An 18,996-nucleotide genomic window follows, 5' to 3' on the forward strand; every position below is an offset into this window, starting at 1 on the left:
TGTTGACAAAATCTTAGGCTTACGTGATATATTTTGAGGACAAGGACAATTTTTTTGGGGGTGTCAGGCGGGGAAGGGGAAGGTTTTTCGCCTAGGGCGCCAATTTACCTTGCACCGGCCCTGCCCCCTCGCAATAAGTGCGCGGGCGCGTCACACTGCCGGTATCTCGTCGTGACGTCGCGCTGCAGAGCTCAGTTCCGGCCGCTCGGCGGGATGTGGTGAGAGGGAGAGGGGGAAAGCCCGGGATCGCGGCATTTGGTGGAAGCGCCGGGTATCAGAGCGCGCGCCGACATGGCTGGAGCGTGTCGCCTCGTGCTGGCGCTGGCGCTGTGCTGCGTGCGTCGGGCGGCCGCACACGAGGTGAGTGAGCGCTCTGTCGGCGAGGCCCGGGTCACGCTACCAGCAGCCTGTGCAGTGAGACCTCGTCCCTTCGACCGTTACCGTACCTGTGACAGCCAGATGGGTCCTCTTATTGGTAGGGACTGGAAAAATTCGCGGGTTCAATGACCTCTAGCATGAACTCCATAGTTCTACGTACACTCATTCGAATGTCACCCACTCATTGGCTGCTGTCTTGAGAGACGTCCCAACGTAGCAGTCTGTGATTTGATGACTGCTTTAGTTGAGTTTTTCTCATTGGCCCAGAGTCATCCAGGTGAGTTGTGAGCCAATAGCAGAGGCAGCACTGAGGTATAACTATTTGAATTCTAGCCTATCGCGAAATGAATCCGCGAATTTTTCCAGTCTCTACTTATTGGCTACCAGGCCGCGTGATTGACATAAGGATGACGGACTGACGGAGGCGACGGAATATTGTAATGCCGGCTTAAGGGAGTAGTAGGTATCCAAAATAATTTTTCTTATTTATCCACATTTTTTTTAAGGTATGTGTACTTAGAAGTTGTAGGCTACTTCTTTTTTATATAAGACACTGAAATATTATGAAATTTATTGTAACAAAAATTAACTAACTAAATACTAAATATTCAATATAAATATAAACATGTGTATAAATGTAATTATTTAATTTAATAAAATATTCGACATGAATTTTAATTATTAATGATTATGCTGAAAGTATATTCTAATTAATTAAGTTTAATTATTGATTAAATAATGAAATAATTTATAACATAAATAAATTATACATACCGGAATATAACCTCACTTATATAAATACACTTGTAAAAGTTTATAAACACAATTTTTGTCACTTATATTCACAATAAATAAATATTTATTTCTTTATTAATTTATATAGGCAGCAATTCGTTATCAATCTCTAAATATCTGAATGCGACTGACACGTAGTTCCGCACCAACCGCTAGAATTCGCTACCGGAACAACTACATCGACTCTCTTCTAATCATTCGATTTTCAAAGCGAAGGTTTAACTATATAATGAATTGTCTACAGCAAAAATTAAAAAATAAAACTTGAAGAAAACTAAAACACTTAACCCTTGCTTTGATCTAATTTTTTACAAGGAATGTCATGGCTATCTTGGATTCATCATTTTTTTTTTTTTTTTTTTTGCATTTTTAGAATCCGCTCACGCCATATTGGTTTATGTTAAACTCGCTAGAGTGCAGTAGTCAAACACCACATTGTCAGCTGTCGTAGGAATGACCATCTTGTCGGTCATCTTGGCCGCGATATTGTAAACATCTAATAATTAACCCATAAAAACAGAAAAACAAAATTAACATTAAGGGGGAGAGATAAACCGAAAGACACTGTCTTGGTTACTACAAATTTTTAGGCTATAACAATTTTCTATCGCCAAATTTCTCAAAAATTTACTTCCTTAAAACAGCATACAATTTAAACGAATACCTGACATTAATAGTCAGTAGCTGCTACAAGTAGTTTCCCTTGTGAAATCGGCATTTAAAATTTAATTCATTTCCGGAAATGGCTATGCAACTGTAATAATACTGTCAATTGACACTTTGTTAAGGTCATTGAAAATCTTTTAAGGTATTATCTCTTCCTTAAAAATTGCAAGTTATAAATATTAAATGATAGATGTTTATTTTAGTAAGGAATCGTTGTTAAATGAAGATTTGTTCAATTTAAATTTTTTGGGTAAGTATGTAGTGTACGGATTAGCGTCAAAAAAATTTAAAAAATCTGAAATAACTTTCATTATACGCTCTTTTACGTCCTCTTTTCATTACAGCCTGCGGAGATAAGAAATTCCAATTACTTTTGGAGATATCACCGTTCTTATTTTGCAATACAAGACCTATGTAATCATTCGACCGTAGCCATTTTATATTTTGCCGCGTGTGCGTGAATGCCTAAATAAAATAAATTTTCCATTAGGTAAGGTTAGTTACATTATTATAAATACTTCAAAATAAACGGAAATTAAAAATAATATCAATTAATTTTACTTGTATAGTTTTAAGTATTTATAATGTAACTGACCTGTCCAAACAAAACGGGACAAAGGTAGATTAGGTCAGGTCAGCTACATTTTAAATAAGTACTTTGAAACTGAACGGACATTAAAAATAATAAAATTAATTTTAATGGTTGTTTAGTTTTAAAGTGTATTTTTAATGTAGCTGACCTGACCTAACAAACCGGGACAAAGGTTGAACAGTAGGAACTCACGTAATTTTCTGTTTACATGATGTAGTCGTTCTACTACATCGCGAAAAAAAAAAAAAAAAAAATCATAATTGTAAACAAGCAACAATTTGAACGCCGCATGAGTGCACATGATGAAAATTAAAAAATTCGATATCTCCTAAAGTATTTGGAATTTATTATCTCCGCCGGGTTTAATGAAAAGAGGAAGTTAAAGAGCACAGAATAAAAGTATTTTCGGAATTTTATAATTTTTATTAACAAATATTGCCCAAATATGAAAATTAAAAAATTCGATATCTCCTAAAGTATTTGTAATTTCTTATCTCCGCAGGCTGTAATGAAAAGAGGACGTAAAAGAGCATATAATAAAAGTTATTTCAGATTTTTAAAAAAATTTTTGACTCTAATCCGTACACTTACCAATTTTTTTTACCACTTTTTGAAATTCTAGTTACATTGCTACGATTGAACCAAAAAATTGCAATTTTTTCAGCCTGTTACGTACCTACGCATCAGAAAAACCGAAACACCAATCTTCAGACAAGACATGACGAACACTTCAAACAATAGCGCATTACGAATTCCAGGCAATGCTATCTATTTAAGATGTTCTAATATAAACTATCATTTGCGCCTTTGGTTCGCTAGCAGCCGCGTGCTTTACTAAGCAGATGGATTTCGCCAAGGAGAAATATAGGAAGTTGCCAGACCTTACTATATGACCATTTGGTGGACATAGATAAAAAAATGACACGAACTCACTGTTTCTGTATCTTTATCCTACATCCTATGATTTTCTATTATAAAGCTTAATTTACCCCTTTTTTTTAACTCCCTTAGGGATGGAATTTCATTATAATATGTAGTCTATGTCACTCTACAGCCCATAAACTATCTATATGAAGAAAAAAATATCCATCCATTGCTCTCTTGCTGCGTGAGAGAAGGTCAAACAGAAAAAAACACACTTTGCAATTTAAAGTATTAGTAGGGATTATTAATTATTAACACACGACTAATTCTTAATGTTTATTTTGAAATCATATACCTACTCAACTTTAATGCTCCATTTGTTTGCTGCGGGCATGGCCGGTGCAAGGTAAATTGGCGCCCTAGGCGAAAAACCTTAATGCCCCCCCCCCCCCCCCCACGCCGGACACCCCAAAAAAATTTTCCTTGCCTCAAAATACATCACGTAAGCCTAAGATTTTGTCAACAATCAAATGTAAGCAGGCTTGTGTTTTTTTTTTTTTTTTACTGTTTTACTTATTACAAATCATAAATAATTTAAATAATTACTTATATCAATATAAACATTCCAAACTGTTACAAAAATCCATTTTCATCTAGTTTCAATAATCGTTAAACATATTATATCAGCTGTTATGTGTCGTGCTGCGCCGCCCCCAGCTACTTGGCGCCCCAGGCGGTTGCCTAGTTCGCCTGTGTGGACGCGCCGACCCTGGCTGCGGGTGACTAATAGCACTGCTGTCGTGCTGCCGACAGGACGTGAGACTGCGCCTGGGGCGAGTGGACTCCGTGGCCGCGCTGCTGGGCGTGCTAGCGCCCTCTGACGGCCGCCTCTGCGACGAGGAGCTGCTGCAGCAGCTGGAGGGGGACACTGAGGCCAGCCAGGTAGTCCCAGGGCCCCCACACGGCCGGTGCTACCGTCGCTATGGCAACGGGGCCCATGGGTCTAGGGGGCCTGCGAAGGAAAGAATAAAAACTTGAAACAAAAAAGTAGACAATTTTAAATAAATCATAGAAAACAATTAAACAGTAAGGCCTAAATTTAGTTACCGTTGAAATATTACACCAGAGTATTATTATTCGGAATATTCTGTGCGTATAGAACGTGTCTGAGACTACAACTGTGAGTAACAAAACCACCACCAAATTGACGTGACGACATGTTGACTGTGCAGAACACTTACACTCATTTATTTGCCATTATTCAAAATCAATTTACGTTGACAATCGAAACACTGACTTAAAACTAGTTTTAATGTGTTTTAAAAATAATTGTGAAAAGGTTAAAAAATATATAATCAAAACAATATACATAAAGGAAAAAAAAAACATTTTTTTATCTCTGTTAGAAAAAAAAAGGGGGGGGGGGGGGGGGGATCATGACTTCTAGCAACGGGGCCCACAGAATGATGTGGGGATCTGAGTAGCCCTCGTGGGCACAGTCTGCTGCCGCAACGTTAAGGCCCGTTCTTCAACGACACGGAAACGGAGATGGATCATATAAACGGAGATGGATCTAATGGAAGAGTACCTACAATAGCACACAGATGGAGACAGACCTGTACGGATTAGCTCGGCAATGCTGAGTTCCTCCGTTTACATTGCTCTGTGCTACCAATGTGGTGGCAGCCATGTTTGTTTATGTTCTAAATACGTTAAAAATTGTTTCAATTACAAGACAATCTAGGGTTATATTATTTCTTTGTCGTTATTTTTATTGTATACATAAATTCAGCTGTGCTATGATACTGAAGCATAATATATTTATTTATTCAAATTAATATTTTGTAACCTTGAAATGCAATCAAATTGATTGCCATTTTTTTATGTATTTGTGCTTTTTGGAAGTAGCAGAGATGCGATATTGAAATGCTCCAGGAAATACGTCTATGTTTACGTGATCCATCTCTGTTTACGTGTCACTGTAGAACGGGCCTAAAGGTCCTGTCACACTGTCAAATTTTCGCTACCAACATCTTACAATATGTTGTGTCAAATCAACAGTAAAGGAGGAAAATGAGCGCACTGGTCGCAAATATAAAATTCAAGGCACTCACAGCTGACTGTATAGGATACCTATATCTATTTTCTGAAAAAAAGAAAAAACACAAGCGCCCACTCTCTGTCTTATTTCTTTCAACTATCTCTCTCAGTTCTATTTTTTGGGGTGAGGGACGAATCACGCACAAAATGGAGAACAAAAACGAGCCGAGCAATGTTTATAGCATAGTGCTCTCTTTATATCTCTTTGGCCAAGTACCTATTCTTTGCCCTTTTCGCATCAAAAATATTTCACAACAATGTTTCACAAAAACGTTGCATTAAAATTCAGTTTTAAATTTTACACTTTTCGCGCCCAAATAAGTTCCTCTTCAAAAATATTAATATCAAAGTTTAGCTTGTTTCTCTATAATACTTAGGATTTTGGTTGTTGGCATAGTTGGAGAGGGAGAGAGAAGGGAAGGGGCGAGAAGGCAAGTATGCTATTATGATTGTTCATTATTATTACTGGTTTTGTACTGTTATATACTACTATATACATATGCATACATTACTGACTCCGTGACTGATTTGCAGTAGGTTTAATAGTGTCGTGTAGGTATACATAACCTACCACACAGTCACACACTCTCTCTAATATTGCCTGGGCGCCAGGTATCTTAGATACCGTTTACTGTTATCAATTTTTTTAAACAAACTCACAGATTTCATACCTTAAACGTGTGTAATTTAATAACACCTGCATTTATTGACAGTATAACTAATATTATTTAAATATACAAACATCGAAGAAACAAATAATAATTTTATTTAAAATAAAATACAAATTTATATCCAGAAAAACTGTGTTTAGCCCTAACTTGATAATCGGCCGGAAATTTACGGCGTGCGCAGATTCAACTGCAAATGTTCTATATCTGATTATCACAACAAATTATGGATTGAAAAAGTTCTTGATGTTATTTATGCACACGAGGGACAGTTATATCAGCTTGAAAAGAAATAAAAAATTACAGAAATTGTGAAATTTACGTTTTTTCAATCAACCTTAATTGTTTTCATTTGGCTTAGCTCGGGGTAGATTTGATATCTTGTTATTTTCTCAGACCTCTGGGGAGATAGGAAAATGATTAACTCTGATAATAGTATTATGGCCTGCATCAAAAGTACGTTTACTAGCGATTAATCTCAGTTTAAATCGTAAGTGGCTGTTCATTCACGGTATTTACGGACGTAAAGCACTACCGATTGTAGTGTATTTACTGTTATTAAAATAGGCTTTCTCACTTCGTAGGTTCCGTCGTCCGAATCAACTTATTTATAACACTTTTAAACAACTTTCGAAATGATTGCACTCGATGTACATACACACCAAAAAAACTGAATGTCCTTTTTAATATGGGATCACCAGAAGTTTTTCCTTAAAATTCCAAACAAATCTTTCAAAAAGGTGCCAAAATCAAATACGGGATTTTGATTGGCCGCCTCATAACAATGAATATTGTTCAAACCATTGTTGATATGCTCCTGTTATAATATCATAGAGTCTATCAGTCCAGAGAGCAGTGTAATGTCCAAAAATCAATGAATTATAAATAAAATATATGAAAACAAATAATAAATAAAATATATTGTCGACAGCTTTGAATATCCTGCTGTGACTTGTTACATCACAGTTTATAAAATTTAAAGTTTATAATACTCTCTACAGACATCTTTTCTTTCCTGCTAACCTCTCCATGTTGACATGTTTCTACCCTAGGAAGAACTCTCTAACCTGCGAGCGGTATGCAATGCGACCAAAGCAGAGTTCACCCGAGCATTTCCGGTCATAGGCGGAAGAGCTCTAATGCCAGCAAAAAGTGAGTACTTCAAAATGATCGCATTCTAGTAATTTTTTTGTTTATTTTCTTACTCCCACTAAGATTACACATAGGTTCATAAAGTTAATGTCAGACACAAACACAGACACACACACACACACACACACATATATATATATATATAATTGTGATAGAGACTATTTAAAAAAAATTCAAATCTACATTTGAGCTACTCCTACATCGAGTCATTTTTGTTACGATAGGTACTTAGGATATAGTTAAACAAAACACGATTAAATGTATTTGGTACTGGCCTCATCGAAACTGTCTGACTAAACATAAATGTTATTAAAACACAAAAATAAGATACTTAATTATTTGTAACATAAACATTTGAAGTGTTTTACAACTACAAGTTTTAATTATTATTTTTTTAACGCACCTGTTTTGTACACATTTGTGCGCCATAAAACTCTACCTTGAGTCTGGAGGTAACATAGACCAAGACCATGATGTGATGTAGACAGATCTCGTCTTTTGCAGACTGGCTCATGATAAGTCAATATAATTGGCAAGATCTACTAAAATTAAAAAAATAATTACTATAGCATCGAGACATAACTCAACACAGAACATTAGATTCTACTTTAAAGAAAATCAAACACAGTGTTGAAACTAAGAAACATAAAGTGTTAAGAGTTAACAACACCTCAACGATGTGCCAGCTGCATCCACAATGTCACTCATGTGTCATGTATAGGGTGGAGTTCATTACTAATTTTCTGTTAAGAATTAAGGGAGTTGGTGTGTGTAATCCTAGTTAACAATTACAAATCCAATCAAAACGACCAGATGCTCGTTTATGTGTAGCAAAACATTATCGGCTACAATGTAGTTAGATGCAATATGCTCGATGTTTTTGGGTTCACTATTGGCTGGTAACGATGCATTCCTATGTGCAAGTTCATATTGCTAAGCAGATGAAATAAAATTAAAAATCTCCTTCAATATTGTAAAAAGTGTATTTGGAATACAAAAAAGACAATCACGAAATGAAGTGATGAACAGGTGGGTTAGAAAACTTATCACTACCCACTCGCACATAATTACAATAATCCGTGGTCCCGAAAATGTAGGATAAAATACCTTTTGCAATAACTCTATGATGCACCCATGGTGTCTGGTGATCGCTGCAGGTGTGAACCCGCATATGCTGAAAGCGATGAAGAAAGTGTTCAAGAAAGGAGTGCCCAGGTCTCGCTGCAAACTACGCACCGTCGTGGAGCCTCTAAAACCGGCCTCCACCAGCCACTACTACCTGCCACGCTGCCTGACTGCCAAGCGCTGCACGGGCTGTTGTGACCTCGAGATGGTGCACTGTGAGCCAGATGCCACCAGGACCTCCAAGAGGAAGGTGAGGCCTCCACCAGCCACTACTACCTGCCACGCTGCCTGACTGCCAAGCACTGCACGGGCTGTTGTGACCTCGAGATGGTGCACTGTAAGCCAGATGCTACCAGGACCTCCAAGAGGAAGGTGAGGCCTCCACCAGCCACTGCTACCTGCCACGCTGCCTGACTGCCAAGCGCTGCACGGGCTGTTGTGACCTCGAGATGGTGCACTGCTAGCCAGATGCCACCAGGACCTCCAAGAGGAAGGTGAGGCCTCCACCAGCCACTGCTACCTGCCACACTGCCTGACTGCCAAGCACTGCACGGGCTGTTGTGACCTCGAGATGGTGCACTGCTAGCCAGATGCCACCAGGACCTCCAAGAGGAAGGTGAGGCCTCCACCAGCCACTACTACCTGCCACACTGCCTGACTGCCAAGCACTGCACGGGCTGTTGTGACCTCGAGATGGTGCACTGCTAGCCAGATGCCACCAGGACCTCCATGAGGAAGGTGAGGCCTCCACCAGCCACTACTACCTGCCACGCTGCCTGACTGCCAAGCGCTGCACGGGCTGTTGTGACCTCGAGATGGTGCACTGCTAGCCAGATGCCACCAGGACCTCCATGAGGAAGGTGAGGCCTCCACCAGCCACTACTACCTGCCACGCTGCCTGACTGCCAAGCGCTGCACGGGCTGTTGTGACCTCGAGATGGTGCACTGTGAGCCAGATGCTACCAGGACCTCCAAGAGGAAGGTGAGGCCTCCACCAGCCACTACTACCTGCCACACTGCCTGACTGTCAAGCACTGCACGGGCTGTTGTGACCTCGAGATGGTGCACTGCTAGCCAGATGCCACCAGGACCTCCAAGAGGAAGGTGAGGTCTCCACCAGCCACTACTACCTGCCACGCTGCCTGACTGCCAAGCACTGCACGGGCTGTTGTGACCTCGAGATGGTGCACTGTGAGCCAGATGCCACCAGGACCTCCAAGAGGAAGGTGAGGCCTCCACCAGCCACTACTACCTGCCACACTGCCTGACTGCCAAGCACTGCACGGGCTGTTGTGACCTCGAGATGGTGCACTGTGAGCCAGATGCCACCAGGACCTCCAAGAGGAAGGTGAGGCCTCCACCAGCCACTACTACCTGCCACACTGCCTGACTGCCAAGCACTGCACGGGCTGTTGTGACCTCGAGATGGTGCACTGTGAGCCAGATGCCACCAGGACCTCCAAGAGGAAGGTGAGGCCTCCACCAGCCACTACTACCTGCCACGCTGCCTGTCTGCACAGGCTGTTGTGACCTAGAGATAGTGTGCTGCCAGAAATATGCCACCAACCTCCAAAAGGTAGGTGAGACCTTCATCAGGCACTACTATCATCCACATTGTCTGACTGCCAGCTGCTGCACTGACTGCTGGGAATTAGTGATGTTACGCTGCGAGCAGGCACCACCAGTACCTCCAAGTAGCAGATGTGATCTCTATGTGTCTTTTTACAAACAGCATATTAAATGTAACATAAATATTGACGAATTAATTTTCTACAGAACACAAACAGCAGTGCTCGTAAAGTGGAACAACCGTAAAACTGGCCTATATAAAAATGGGTGCATGGCCACCATGTACAGTTGAAGTAAAACAAAATATTCAGTAATTCGCTTGAATGATAAAACTAAAAACCAATGAAGTTTTACACTGTAAGTTCACAATTTTAACAAACATGGTGACTAGCTAACCTGCAAAGAGCCTACAACTGTTGACTCTCTACTTTATTTATTTCCCCCCTCCCTTTTCCACCATCCCAATATCAACACCTTACTCCTGTGAATTGCACTCTTTGTTACCCTGGCGAATTATCGCCTCAACCTACCATGCCGGCTGTAAAAAAGTTTCACTTTAAACTAATGGCACGAAAATGCAATTGCCCAACATGGCGAATGAAGATACACTAATTTCTAATTCATCCATTCATTGACTCGTCTGTGGTAGTGATCGAGGATGTGTGGTCTTGCCGCAGGTGATCGTGGTGGACTTGATGTCCTCCGTTGGGGCCAGTCTCAAGGCAGTCAACACCATCGAGGTGGTGGACCACCTCAGCTGCAGGTGCACCGATGGCTAACATCACCGGGGACCACACTGCCGACCACGAATGTCACGTGGCGAGTTCAGCACCAGTGTCACCAAACCGACCCACAGGCTGTGCATAATGAACTCTCGATAGCGGATCGCTTGTGACTATACATCTGCAGCAAACATTTCATTTCATGAGGAGAGGCCTTTTGGCATTGTCTATTCAAGACTTCTTCAATGTGTGCCATATTCTCTAAAAAGTTTGGCAACTATTATGGACATCTGGACTAGATTTTCTTGAGGAATTTAGGGAGGATTTTTAAAACACTGGTTTACTGTTTACTGTTGCCTTCTGCATCACTTGCAAGTACTACGTAGTTCGTCTGCCTCTGCCATCTACCTGCTCGTCTGTCCTCCAAGAGGCCGCCGACACTTAGTAGAGAAAGACTCTTTATCCCGGGAGTCATCCGGCTGACTGATTGCCGGCACTGGACAATTGGGTCGCTACATTTCTATTCTATAAGACAGTATTAAATGTCGTCAGTCAGCAAGTGTCTTAAAGTGGAAGGATAGGAACAGAATGAACCCCTCTAATTTACACAGTAAATATTTTGTTCATCTATGGGAAGGGGGGGGCAAGATGGAAATGTTAACATATTAATGTAAATAAAAAACACATCTAAGATACCACAAAAAAAGTTTTTATGTTTATGAGTAATATTATTCATTTACTACCTAAATACATGTTATGGAATTAATTTGTATCCAATGTGTAAATGAAAAAATTTTTTTTAAAAAGATGTGCATTGTTTCCATCTTGCCCTCATAAAGGGGGCACAATGGAAAGCCAATCAGGGCAAGATGGAAATGAATAATAGGTATGTAGGTAATATCTATCCTCCAGTAAACTATATATCACAAACATTTGAAATGTATTAGACTAAAACATTTCACTTTCCCAGTTTTCACATTATGTTAGTTTTGACTAAGTACTACGACAAAAGTCACAAACATAGAAGCCAGTTTTGTTATTAAAATCTGTACAGTTTTCATGAGCCCATTGCTGGCATATGTTACATTGAACCCACATTTCCTTATGTTTACTGTCATTATAGGGTTCATTGCAAATAAGGCATGACACTCTTTCATCTGGAATTGGATTATCGATAGGTGGCTTTGGAAAAGTGATAGGCCTAGGCCAATTTAGGTCTTGATTTGATTTTCTCTTCTTTCGTAGGCCTATTCCTGATGAAGAAGCACTTGGTTCAGACAATATACTCCTCTTCACAGTTTTATGACTGCTTTGCTTTTGTAGCAATTCATTCTTGAATGGGGAGCTTGTAAGGATTTCAGATTTCTGACAGCAACGACGTCGTCGTGATCTTGCAGCTCTATTTGCTTTAGGGATTGGCAAAGTGTATTTTGGAGATACATTGAAAGTAGTTGACACACTACTACTCTCAGTATTTTGATCATATGAACTTTGTGAAACATCATCCCTACCATTATCTGGATAAGGCCTAGGAATGCGAACCTTATTAGGTTTAGAGGAAATGTCACATACGACTAAAGGTTCATTGACATTATTTGAAGAAGCAGCAGGTGCATTATAAGAACAGGAAGGGAGCACAGGTACAGAAGTAGTCTCATAAGATTTAGTAGATCCAGCTGAGTAAGACAACCTGGTAGAGATAGCAGAATCCTCATTGGAAATGATGGGAGAAACAACGCGTGACCCACTGGGATAATCTCTTTGAGTCGTTGGATTCTCATTGGAAAAATTGACAAGATGAGTAGGAGCTGCAGTGGGTCTTGATGCCAAAGAAGGGTCTTGAGGTTCAATGTCAACTGCAGAATGAGCAGTTGCCACATTGACCAAAACTGCAGAGTGTTCAGATTCCAAGGATGAATCTTGAGGTTCAAAGTGAACTGCAGAAGGAGCAAAGTCTATTTCTGAGAAGACATGTTTGTTGAAAGGCCATATTCCACGTTTTTTAAATCCTGATGTGGCAGAACTCATAGTTGCACTATTCTTAAAGGCTTTATTTACTAGATTAGGTATGTCATATTGGTTGATTCTGCGGCCTGGATGATTCTTCTGGAACGTATGTACAGCCCTTTCAAATGTGTCTTTGAAAGACTTGAAAACGATAACATACAATGGCTGGAGCTTATGCGTTGTATGGGCAGGCACCGAGACCATTATGACTCCCTTTTCACGGGCCAATTCAATGGAGTGTAAATTTAGGTGAGCTGCATGATTATCAAGAATTAAAAGGCAAGGATGCTCAAGAGTCGGCCTCACACAGTCCACAAAAAACTTCAACCACTCGTGAAAATGCTTGCATTTATCCAGCCAGAATCTGTGCACCAAGCAGCACTGCCAGTTGGTCCTCCATCTAAGATTCTTTCTGGTACACTTTTTGTCTATCCGAATATGAAACATGGTGGTAGAAAATTTCCTGGTGCGTTGCAACAACCTATAACTGTAGTCAGTTCTCCTTTTTCAGCAGTACTAACCACTCCAACTTGTCTCTTTCCCTTGGTGGAAATCACTTTAGGGGGTCTGCTTGAAGATGTCTTCACACCGGTTTCGTCCATGTTGTATATGTCCAGTGGTCGTTTAACAAAGCCATGTTTCTCATAAACACCCCATAAATTGTCATAAAACCTATCAACCATTTCTCTGTTGAACCCTGCACACCGAGCTATGCTCGTAGATTCTGGAGTTCTGTAGGACAACTCAGGATGCCTTTTCATAAATCCTTCGAGCCAAGCTCTACCAGCTTTTCCATTTTGAAAGGGGTTGGGAATGTTGTTCTTCAGAGCCAGCAAAAACACTAACTCTTGAAGAGATTCTCTGGTTAAGCCATAATACATCATATCCATCTCTTTTGCATGTCTCACTATTTCCTGTTCCATATCAGGAGAGAATACCTGCTTGAATCGTCCAAGTACTTTATTTGATGTACCAGTCTGTAAATGTCTGTGTAAAGTACCAAGTGGGACACCATATCGTCTGGAAGCTTCTGCTATGCTTGATCGTTTGGCTTCTTCCATTGCTTGCCGCACATCATCTTCAGTCCAGCTACCCCTATTGCTTTTCTTTTTGTAGTGATGCACCATCTGGAAAAAGACAAAATAAATTAGAACACTAACTTGTCCAGTATTTACAAAGCCGATATGTACGTAAATAACTTAGTAATTTGGTTTGGACATAAAACATCTAGCTTCTCAGCCATAGGCCGAAATCAGGAACATTAGCTGTCATCTTAAGTATTTAATTTTAATGTCACATTTTCTACTTTTAACATTAACCCAGAATTTGCAGCAATGTTTTAAAACATATTACTTTTCTTTAAATCGCTTAAGACTTGTAAGGATAACAATACCCTTAAAACTATTGTTAATAACAATCCAAGATGGCGACAGATGCTTCCCTATCAGTGTGTTCTGAAAAATAATGTTGCGCAAAAGAGAGGGCAAGATGGAAAGCTTTCCATGTTGCCCCCAAAACAACATTTCCATCTTGCCCTCTTAACGTAAAATTACACCTTTGCACTTAACCTGTGATCTATGCATTGTTTAGCAGGACAAAATCACAGATGTATTATTATTAATTAAAAGAAATATTATAACTGTAAATATGTTGAAAGTTTTAAATGAAGTATTGTTAAAAACAAATGTGTAAACACAATTTATTACTTACCACGAAAGCTCAGATGTTGACATGCCCGAAAAACAATTTGTGCCTATGATGTCAGTGTTGCCACTACAACATTTAATTTTAAGTTTCCCTTCTGAAAATGGTAATATCTTTGTAGTAACAAAATAAAATGAGTGTCATCTGGTGTAGGAAAAGAGAAAATATGATTTTCCATCTTACCCCCTATTTCCATCTTGCCCCCCGTTCCCCTAATGCTATAGATTTGCCTTCATGATAACTGACATCACATAAAAAAAAGTTTTGATATCAAAAAATAGCATCGATTTATAGTATTATTAAAATTCATTGTTATTCTCCAAATAAATGTAATATTAAATGTTAATGCCTACACTAAGAAAACATGTTGTATCAGCCAGTAACTATTTAATTCCGTTACTAAAAAAAAAAAAAATATGTACAATGCTATCACGAAGCCAAAATTTTCATATTTAAATTTTAATAATTCGTATGGCTAAAGCTGATGAAACCAACATGGCGCCTTACCAACAGTTTTTAATGTTACATAATATAAGATATTTATAGGATTTCGTCTTGGTTTTATCGACATTTTGTCCAAAACAATTTTATGTCGTGTTACATTAAATTCAGAATTTATCTTAATTTAAGCATAGCTTTTATAAAATGCAATGATATGCCTGAAATAAAAAGTGATTTGCTGCTCTATGTAAGTTACCCTGTGAAGTCATTGGGTTAAGAGGCTTAACAACACATAAATGTCAGTTAAGTAAAAAATTGCATTTCACTAAATATTTACCTTCATATAATATGGTTAACCATTGTTTAACTTTAAACGATAAATTTCGTTCTTTTAATTTCTTAAAAGTGGTTTAGCACACACCAAAATGGCTGCACAATAGAATCAGTTGATAGTTGAAGACAATAAAAAAGATATATAAATAATTTCAAATTTTTAAGCAAGATTACTGATTTAAATACATGTTTTAACTAAATAAAGAATGTATTAAAGATATGAGTCGATTGCTTCAAAGTTACAAGTTATTGTAATGTATTCAACCCCTAAAACAGTCTCAAATAAATTAAAAACCCTAAACTTTCCCCGACATTGAAATTGAAATTTTTTTTCAATATACACACTTGTTAATTAAGAGGTCACCTACTACTAGCGTCGTTTCGTGGCAAACCACCGTGACCTTCACTAATCCTACGAAACACACTAAGGCAAAGGATAGGCAAATGCCAGATGTATTTATATAACAATGAATCTGTTTCCTTCAATATTTTAGATGGACCATCCATGACAAAAGCTCCCTGCTCGTACCTGTAATACTTATAATTCTATGTATAAAATTATTCATACCTTAATACGTTCAAGAAAACACCCAATTGTAGCCATTTTCGCTGTCCAAATTATATATGTTAGTAATTAAACCTAGTCACTAAAATACCATAGAAAGTGCAACGGCTGTTTGATGTGGTTGCGTATCCTGTTTGGTGGACATCTCCAAGTGGATGATGGTGGTCATTGTTCAGTTTGCCCAGTGCCAGCCCTGCGAGAGAGCAGCTTCTTCCCTTTCGAAAACAGATGTGTGGACCTTTCGACGCAGGTTGTCCACTGGAGAATGCGCTCCCGCCTAGAACTGCAGTGGCAGGAAACGGAACACACCCCTACTGGGTCCCGCGAATACGCCCCTAAGCTTACTGCACACTTCACCCGTCTCCCCTAACAGTTGCATAGAAGGAAATTATACTAAAAGAAAAGGTACCCACAGTTCGGTCGGTGGAATTGCATGTTTATTTGTTGCGGTGGTACACTGCACAGTCACCCGAACAATATCACTCATATTTGGGATTCTTTACCTCGCAAAAAACTTCAGTCCGGAATGTTTGTCGACGGCCGGGTGGGGCATTAAACGATAAATGATCTCCGGAGTCAGCCGGCACCGCAAATAAACCACCTGGCCATTTGCCCCATGGCGCGAGGTCGCAGAAGGCTTCCTGCTCAAATACTGGAAGTGAAGCGTGCAGGGGCGAGTCTATGGACCTACTTGTTGGGTACTTCCAGGCAGACAACATCATCATAATGAAAATTAAACCTTACTAATTTAATTACTTGTAAAATAATATTCTTTTGATGTTATCAGGCTTAGGATATTTAATGTAAATGTTAATATTTTCGAGGGTTTGTACAAAGTTTCAACAAATACACGTACGTTTACCGACCCCAAATTATGAGGCAAAAGTATAAAATTAAATTGAATAGATTGTCAATAATGCATGTGTATGTAACTTATTAGTTGTAAAAATTTAAATATTTAAATAGTTTTACTACTGTTAAACATTTATATTGAAAAAAAAGTTACCCACTTGTTTAGATGGTTATTAAATTTTATAAAAGCCAAAAATTATATCCGTTCGAATTACTCCAGTAGCGTAGTGAACCTCAGGGGGCAGTGAAGAATGCAGGGTTGCAAGTAAATAGTTGTTGAATTCAGAAACTGCCTTACTTCATAACGCACATTCTTCACTGGTTTCCCATCATCCCTTCCCTTATCTGACAGGCAGGCATCCTCCTCGAATAACTCTTTCTATGAACTCATTTGTAATCATCTATGAAGGCGAGAACTTTACCGATGCTGTTAAAATCATGTAACATTTCAGTCCAATGTGTGATTGTTGTAAATAAAATACAAAACATTTTCTTACGAGTGTGTCTACTATTAAACCAATGTTTCCCATCGAAAAGTAACCATTCTTCAGAAGAAAAAAAAACATTTTCAATAGCTACAAATTTTTTTCCTGAACACTTTTGCACCCCTACCCGCCATTTTTTTTTGTTTATTTACCTTCTGCCATAATAAAATGAATTTTACGCATGACAATGTGCATTACTTTGACATTGGAACCCAACATTTTGGAGAAAAAAAAATTATTTTTATATACAAAATAATTAGTCTCCAACTTAAAACTGCAGAAAAGAAATATAAAGACATATTAATGAAAACTTTAAACCTAAATAATATAATACTACTTGAAAAGGTAGTTTTTTTGAAAACTTAAATTATTAAATAATACAATTAAAGCTCAAATATATATAATATAAGCATCTCTAATAAAGTAATTACTAAGTACTAAAAAAAAAAAAACAATGTCGAGCATTGAACACCCTACTTGAATAGGAACATTTCCGGTAGCCACGCCGGCGGGGGTGTGGGGGCGGGGCGACGCGAGACGGCGACGGTGTTGTGTGCGCGGCGGACGAGTCTGCAATGCGAGACAGGGGCGCGCGGTGAGAGACGAACAGTGGAGAGTAAGTATTAGTTAGTAAATAAACTCCATTTAAATAATTTGTCTTTACTTCCCGGTCCTATATCCCCAATATCCCCACATGTAACAACACCAACGATAAATATTGGAACGCAGCCACTCACTGTGTACAATCAAATCAGAAGAAACACTGGATCGATGCTGCTTGACGCAGCAGAAGTGAAGAAACGGCAGAACGCCGAGAAAACCCACTGCTGCGTCTCTTACAGCTAGAATACTTTGCAGCTGGGTGAAGAAGGAAAAATCAAAGAAAGTGTGAAAAGGGTTAGAAGTGCAATTAGCCAGAGCAAAGAGTCAAGACGTCAGCCACCATCTTGGAATTGGACGTGACCTTGAACTTCTGCCAGGTAATGATAACAGTCAACAGGAAACTTTTACCATGGCCTTCACTTTAAAAAGATTTATTTATACTGTATATAAATAAATTAATCTATCTCATATTTTTACTTAGCTGTCCGCCATATTATATGTGAAAGTTAACTTGTTAAATTAACAAAAAATAATAAAATACAAAAGTTAAAAAAGTTTGAACTTTATAAAAAAATCCAAATAAAACATCATTATAGTTTAAAAAAATGCTTTTTATCTTATATTTTTATTTGGACAGCCGCTTCCATGAAGAATTTAAGCATCCCAAATGAAAATCTGATAATTCCATAATCTCACAGACGGACTTTGCAGCATGGAATTTCTTATATAAAAAAGTCATTTTTCAAAATAAAAATATTAAAAAATAAAAGTTAATTATGTTGTTTGTCAATTTAGTACACTTCTTTATACACCATCTTTAAAACCTAAAACTTTAACGAACATTTAATAAAAAAAAATCTAGAAATCAGTGTATCTTAATTTCTCTATTATTCCATCTCGGCAGCTATTGTCTTAATTTAAAAAAAATGCTTACAAAGGTACATGTAAAAATAATTAATTGATAGTTTTAGAAAAATCTATAATATATTTGAACAAGTAACTTTTCACGCTCAATAATTCCACGTTGCCATACTCAATTGTAATAACTGTAAACAATAATTATATAAAACAAATAATTCGAAAATTATTATTTAAGTCAAATTGGCTAGGTGCATTAATTCCGAGTCTCGTTCAGAGAACTAGCACAAAATTGAGCTGAATATCGTTACCGCCCTGCTCGCAACCAGATTTACCCCCACAAATCACGAATGCCCAAATACGTACTAGCCTCGCACGCAAACTATTTTTTTTTTTTACACTTAATTCACTGATATGGCACAAGTTTCATTACTACGTAAGAGACTACTTAACATTGTCATTTGTCTTCCGTTCAACATTTTTTATATAGGTCACAGTTTAGGCCGTAAGACAATAA

General features: G+C 38.4%; 1 protein-coding gene across 2 annotated transcripts; it reads left to right on the forward strand.

The window, feature by feature from the left end:
• The first annotated feature begins 263 nt into the window (after positions 1–263).
• On the forward strand, positions 264–17,029 carry LOC134535238 (platelet-derived growth factor subunit A-like). Of its 2 annotated transcripts, XM_063374305.1 has the most exons (5): positions 264–360; positions 4,109–4,237; positions 7,116–7,215; positions 8,373–9,810; positions 10,587–17,029. In XM_063374305.1, exons 1-4 carry the CDS (start codon positions 292–294, stop codon positions 8,630–8,632), a joined length of 558 nt encoding a protein of 185 aa, XP_063230375.1. In that variant the 5' UTR covers positions 264–291; the 3' UTR covers positions 8,633–9,810; positions 10,587–17,029. The 2 variants fall into 2 exon arrangements, with proteins under 2 accessions (XP_063230375.1, XP_063230376.1); XM_063374306.1 differs by lacking the exon at positions 8,373–9,810.
• Positions 17,030–18,996: the final 1,967 nt, after the last annotated feature.

The sequence above is a fragment of the Bacillus rossius genome, chromosome 8 (genome assembly GCF_032445375.1).
Source record: "Bacillus rossius redtenbacheri isolate Brsri chromosome 8, Brsri_v3, whole genome shotgun sequence".
NCBI classification, from domain to species: Eukaryota; Metazoa; Arthropoda; class Insecta; order Phasmatodea; family Bacillidae; genus Bacillus; species Bacillus rossius.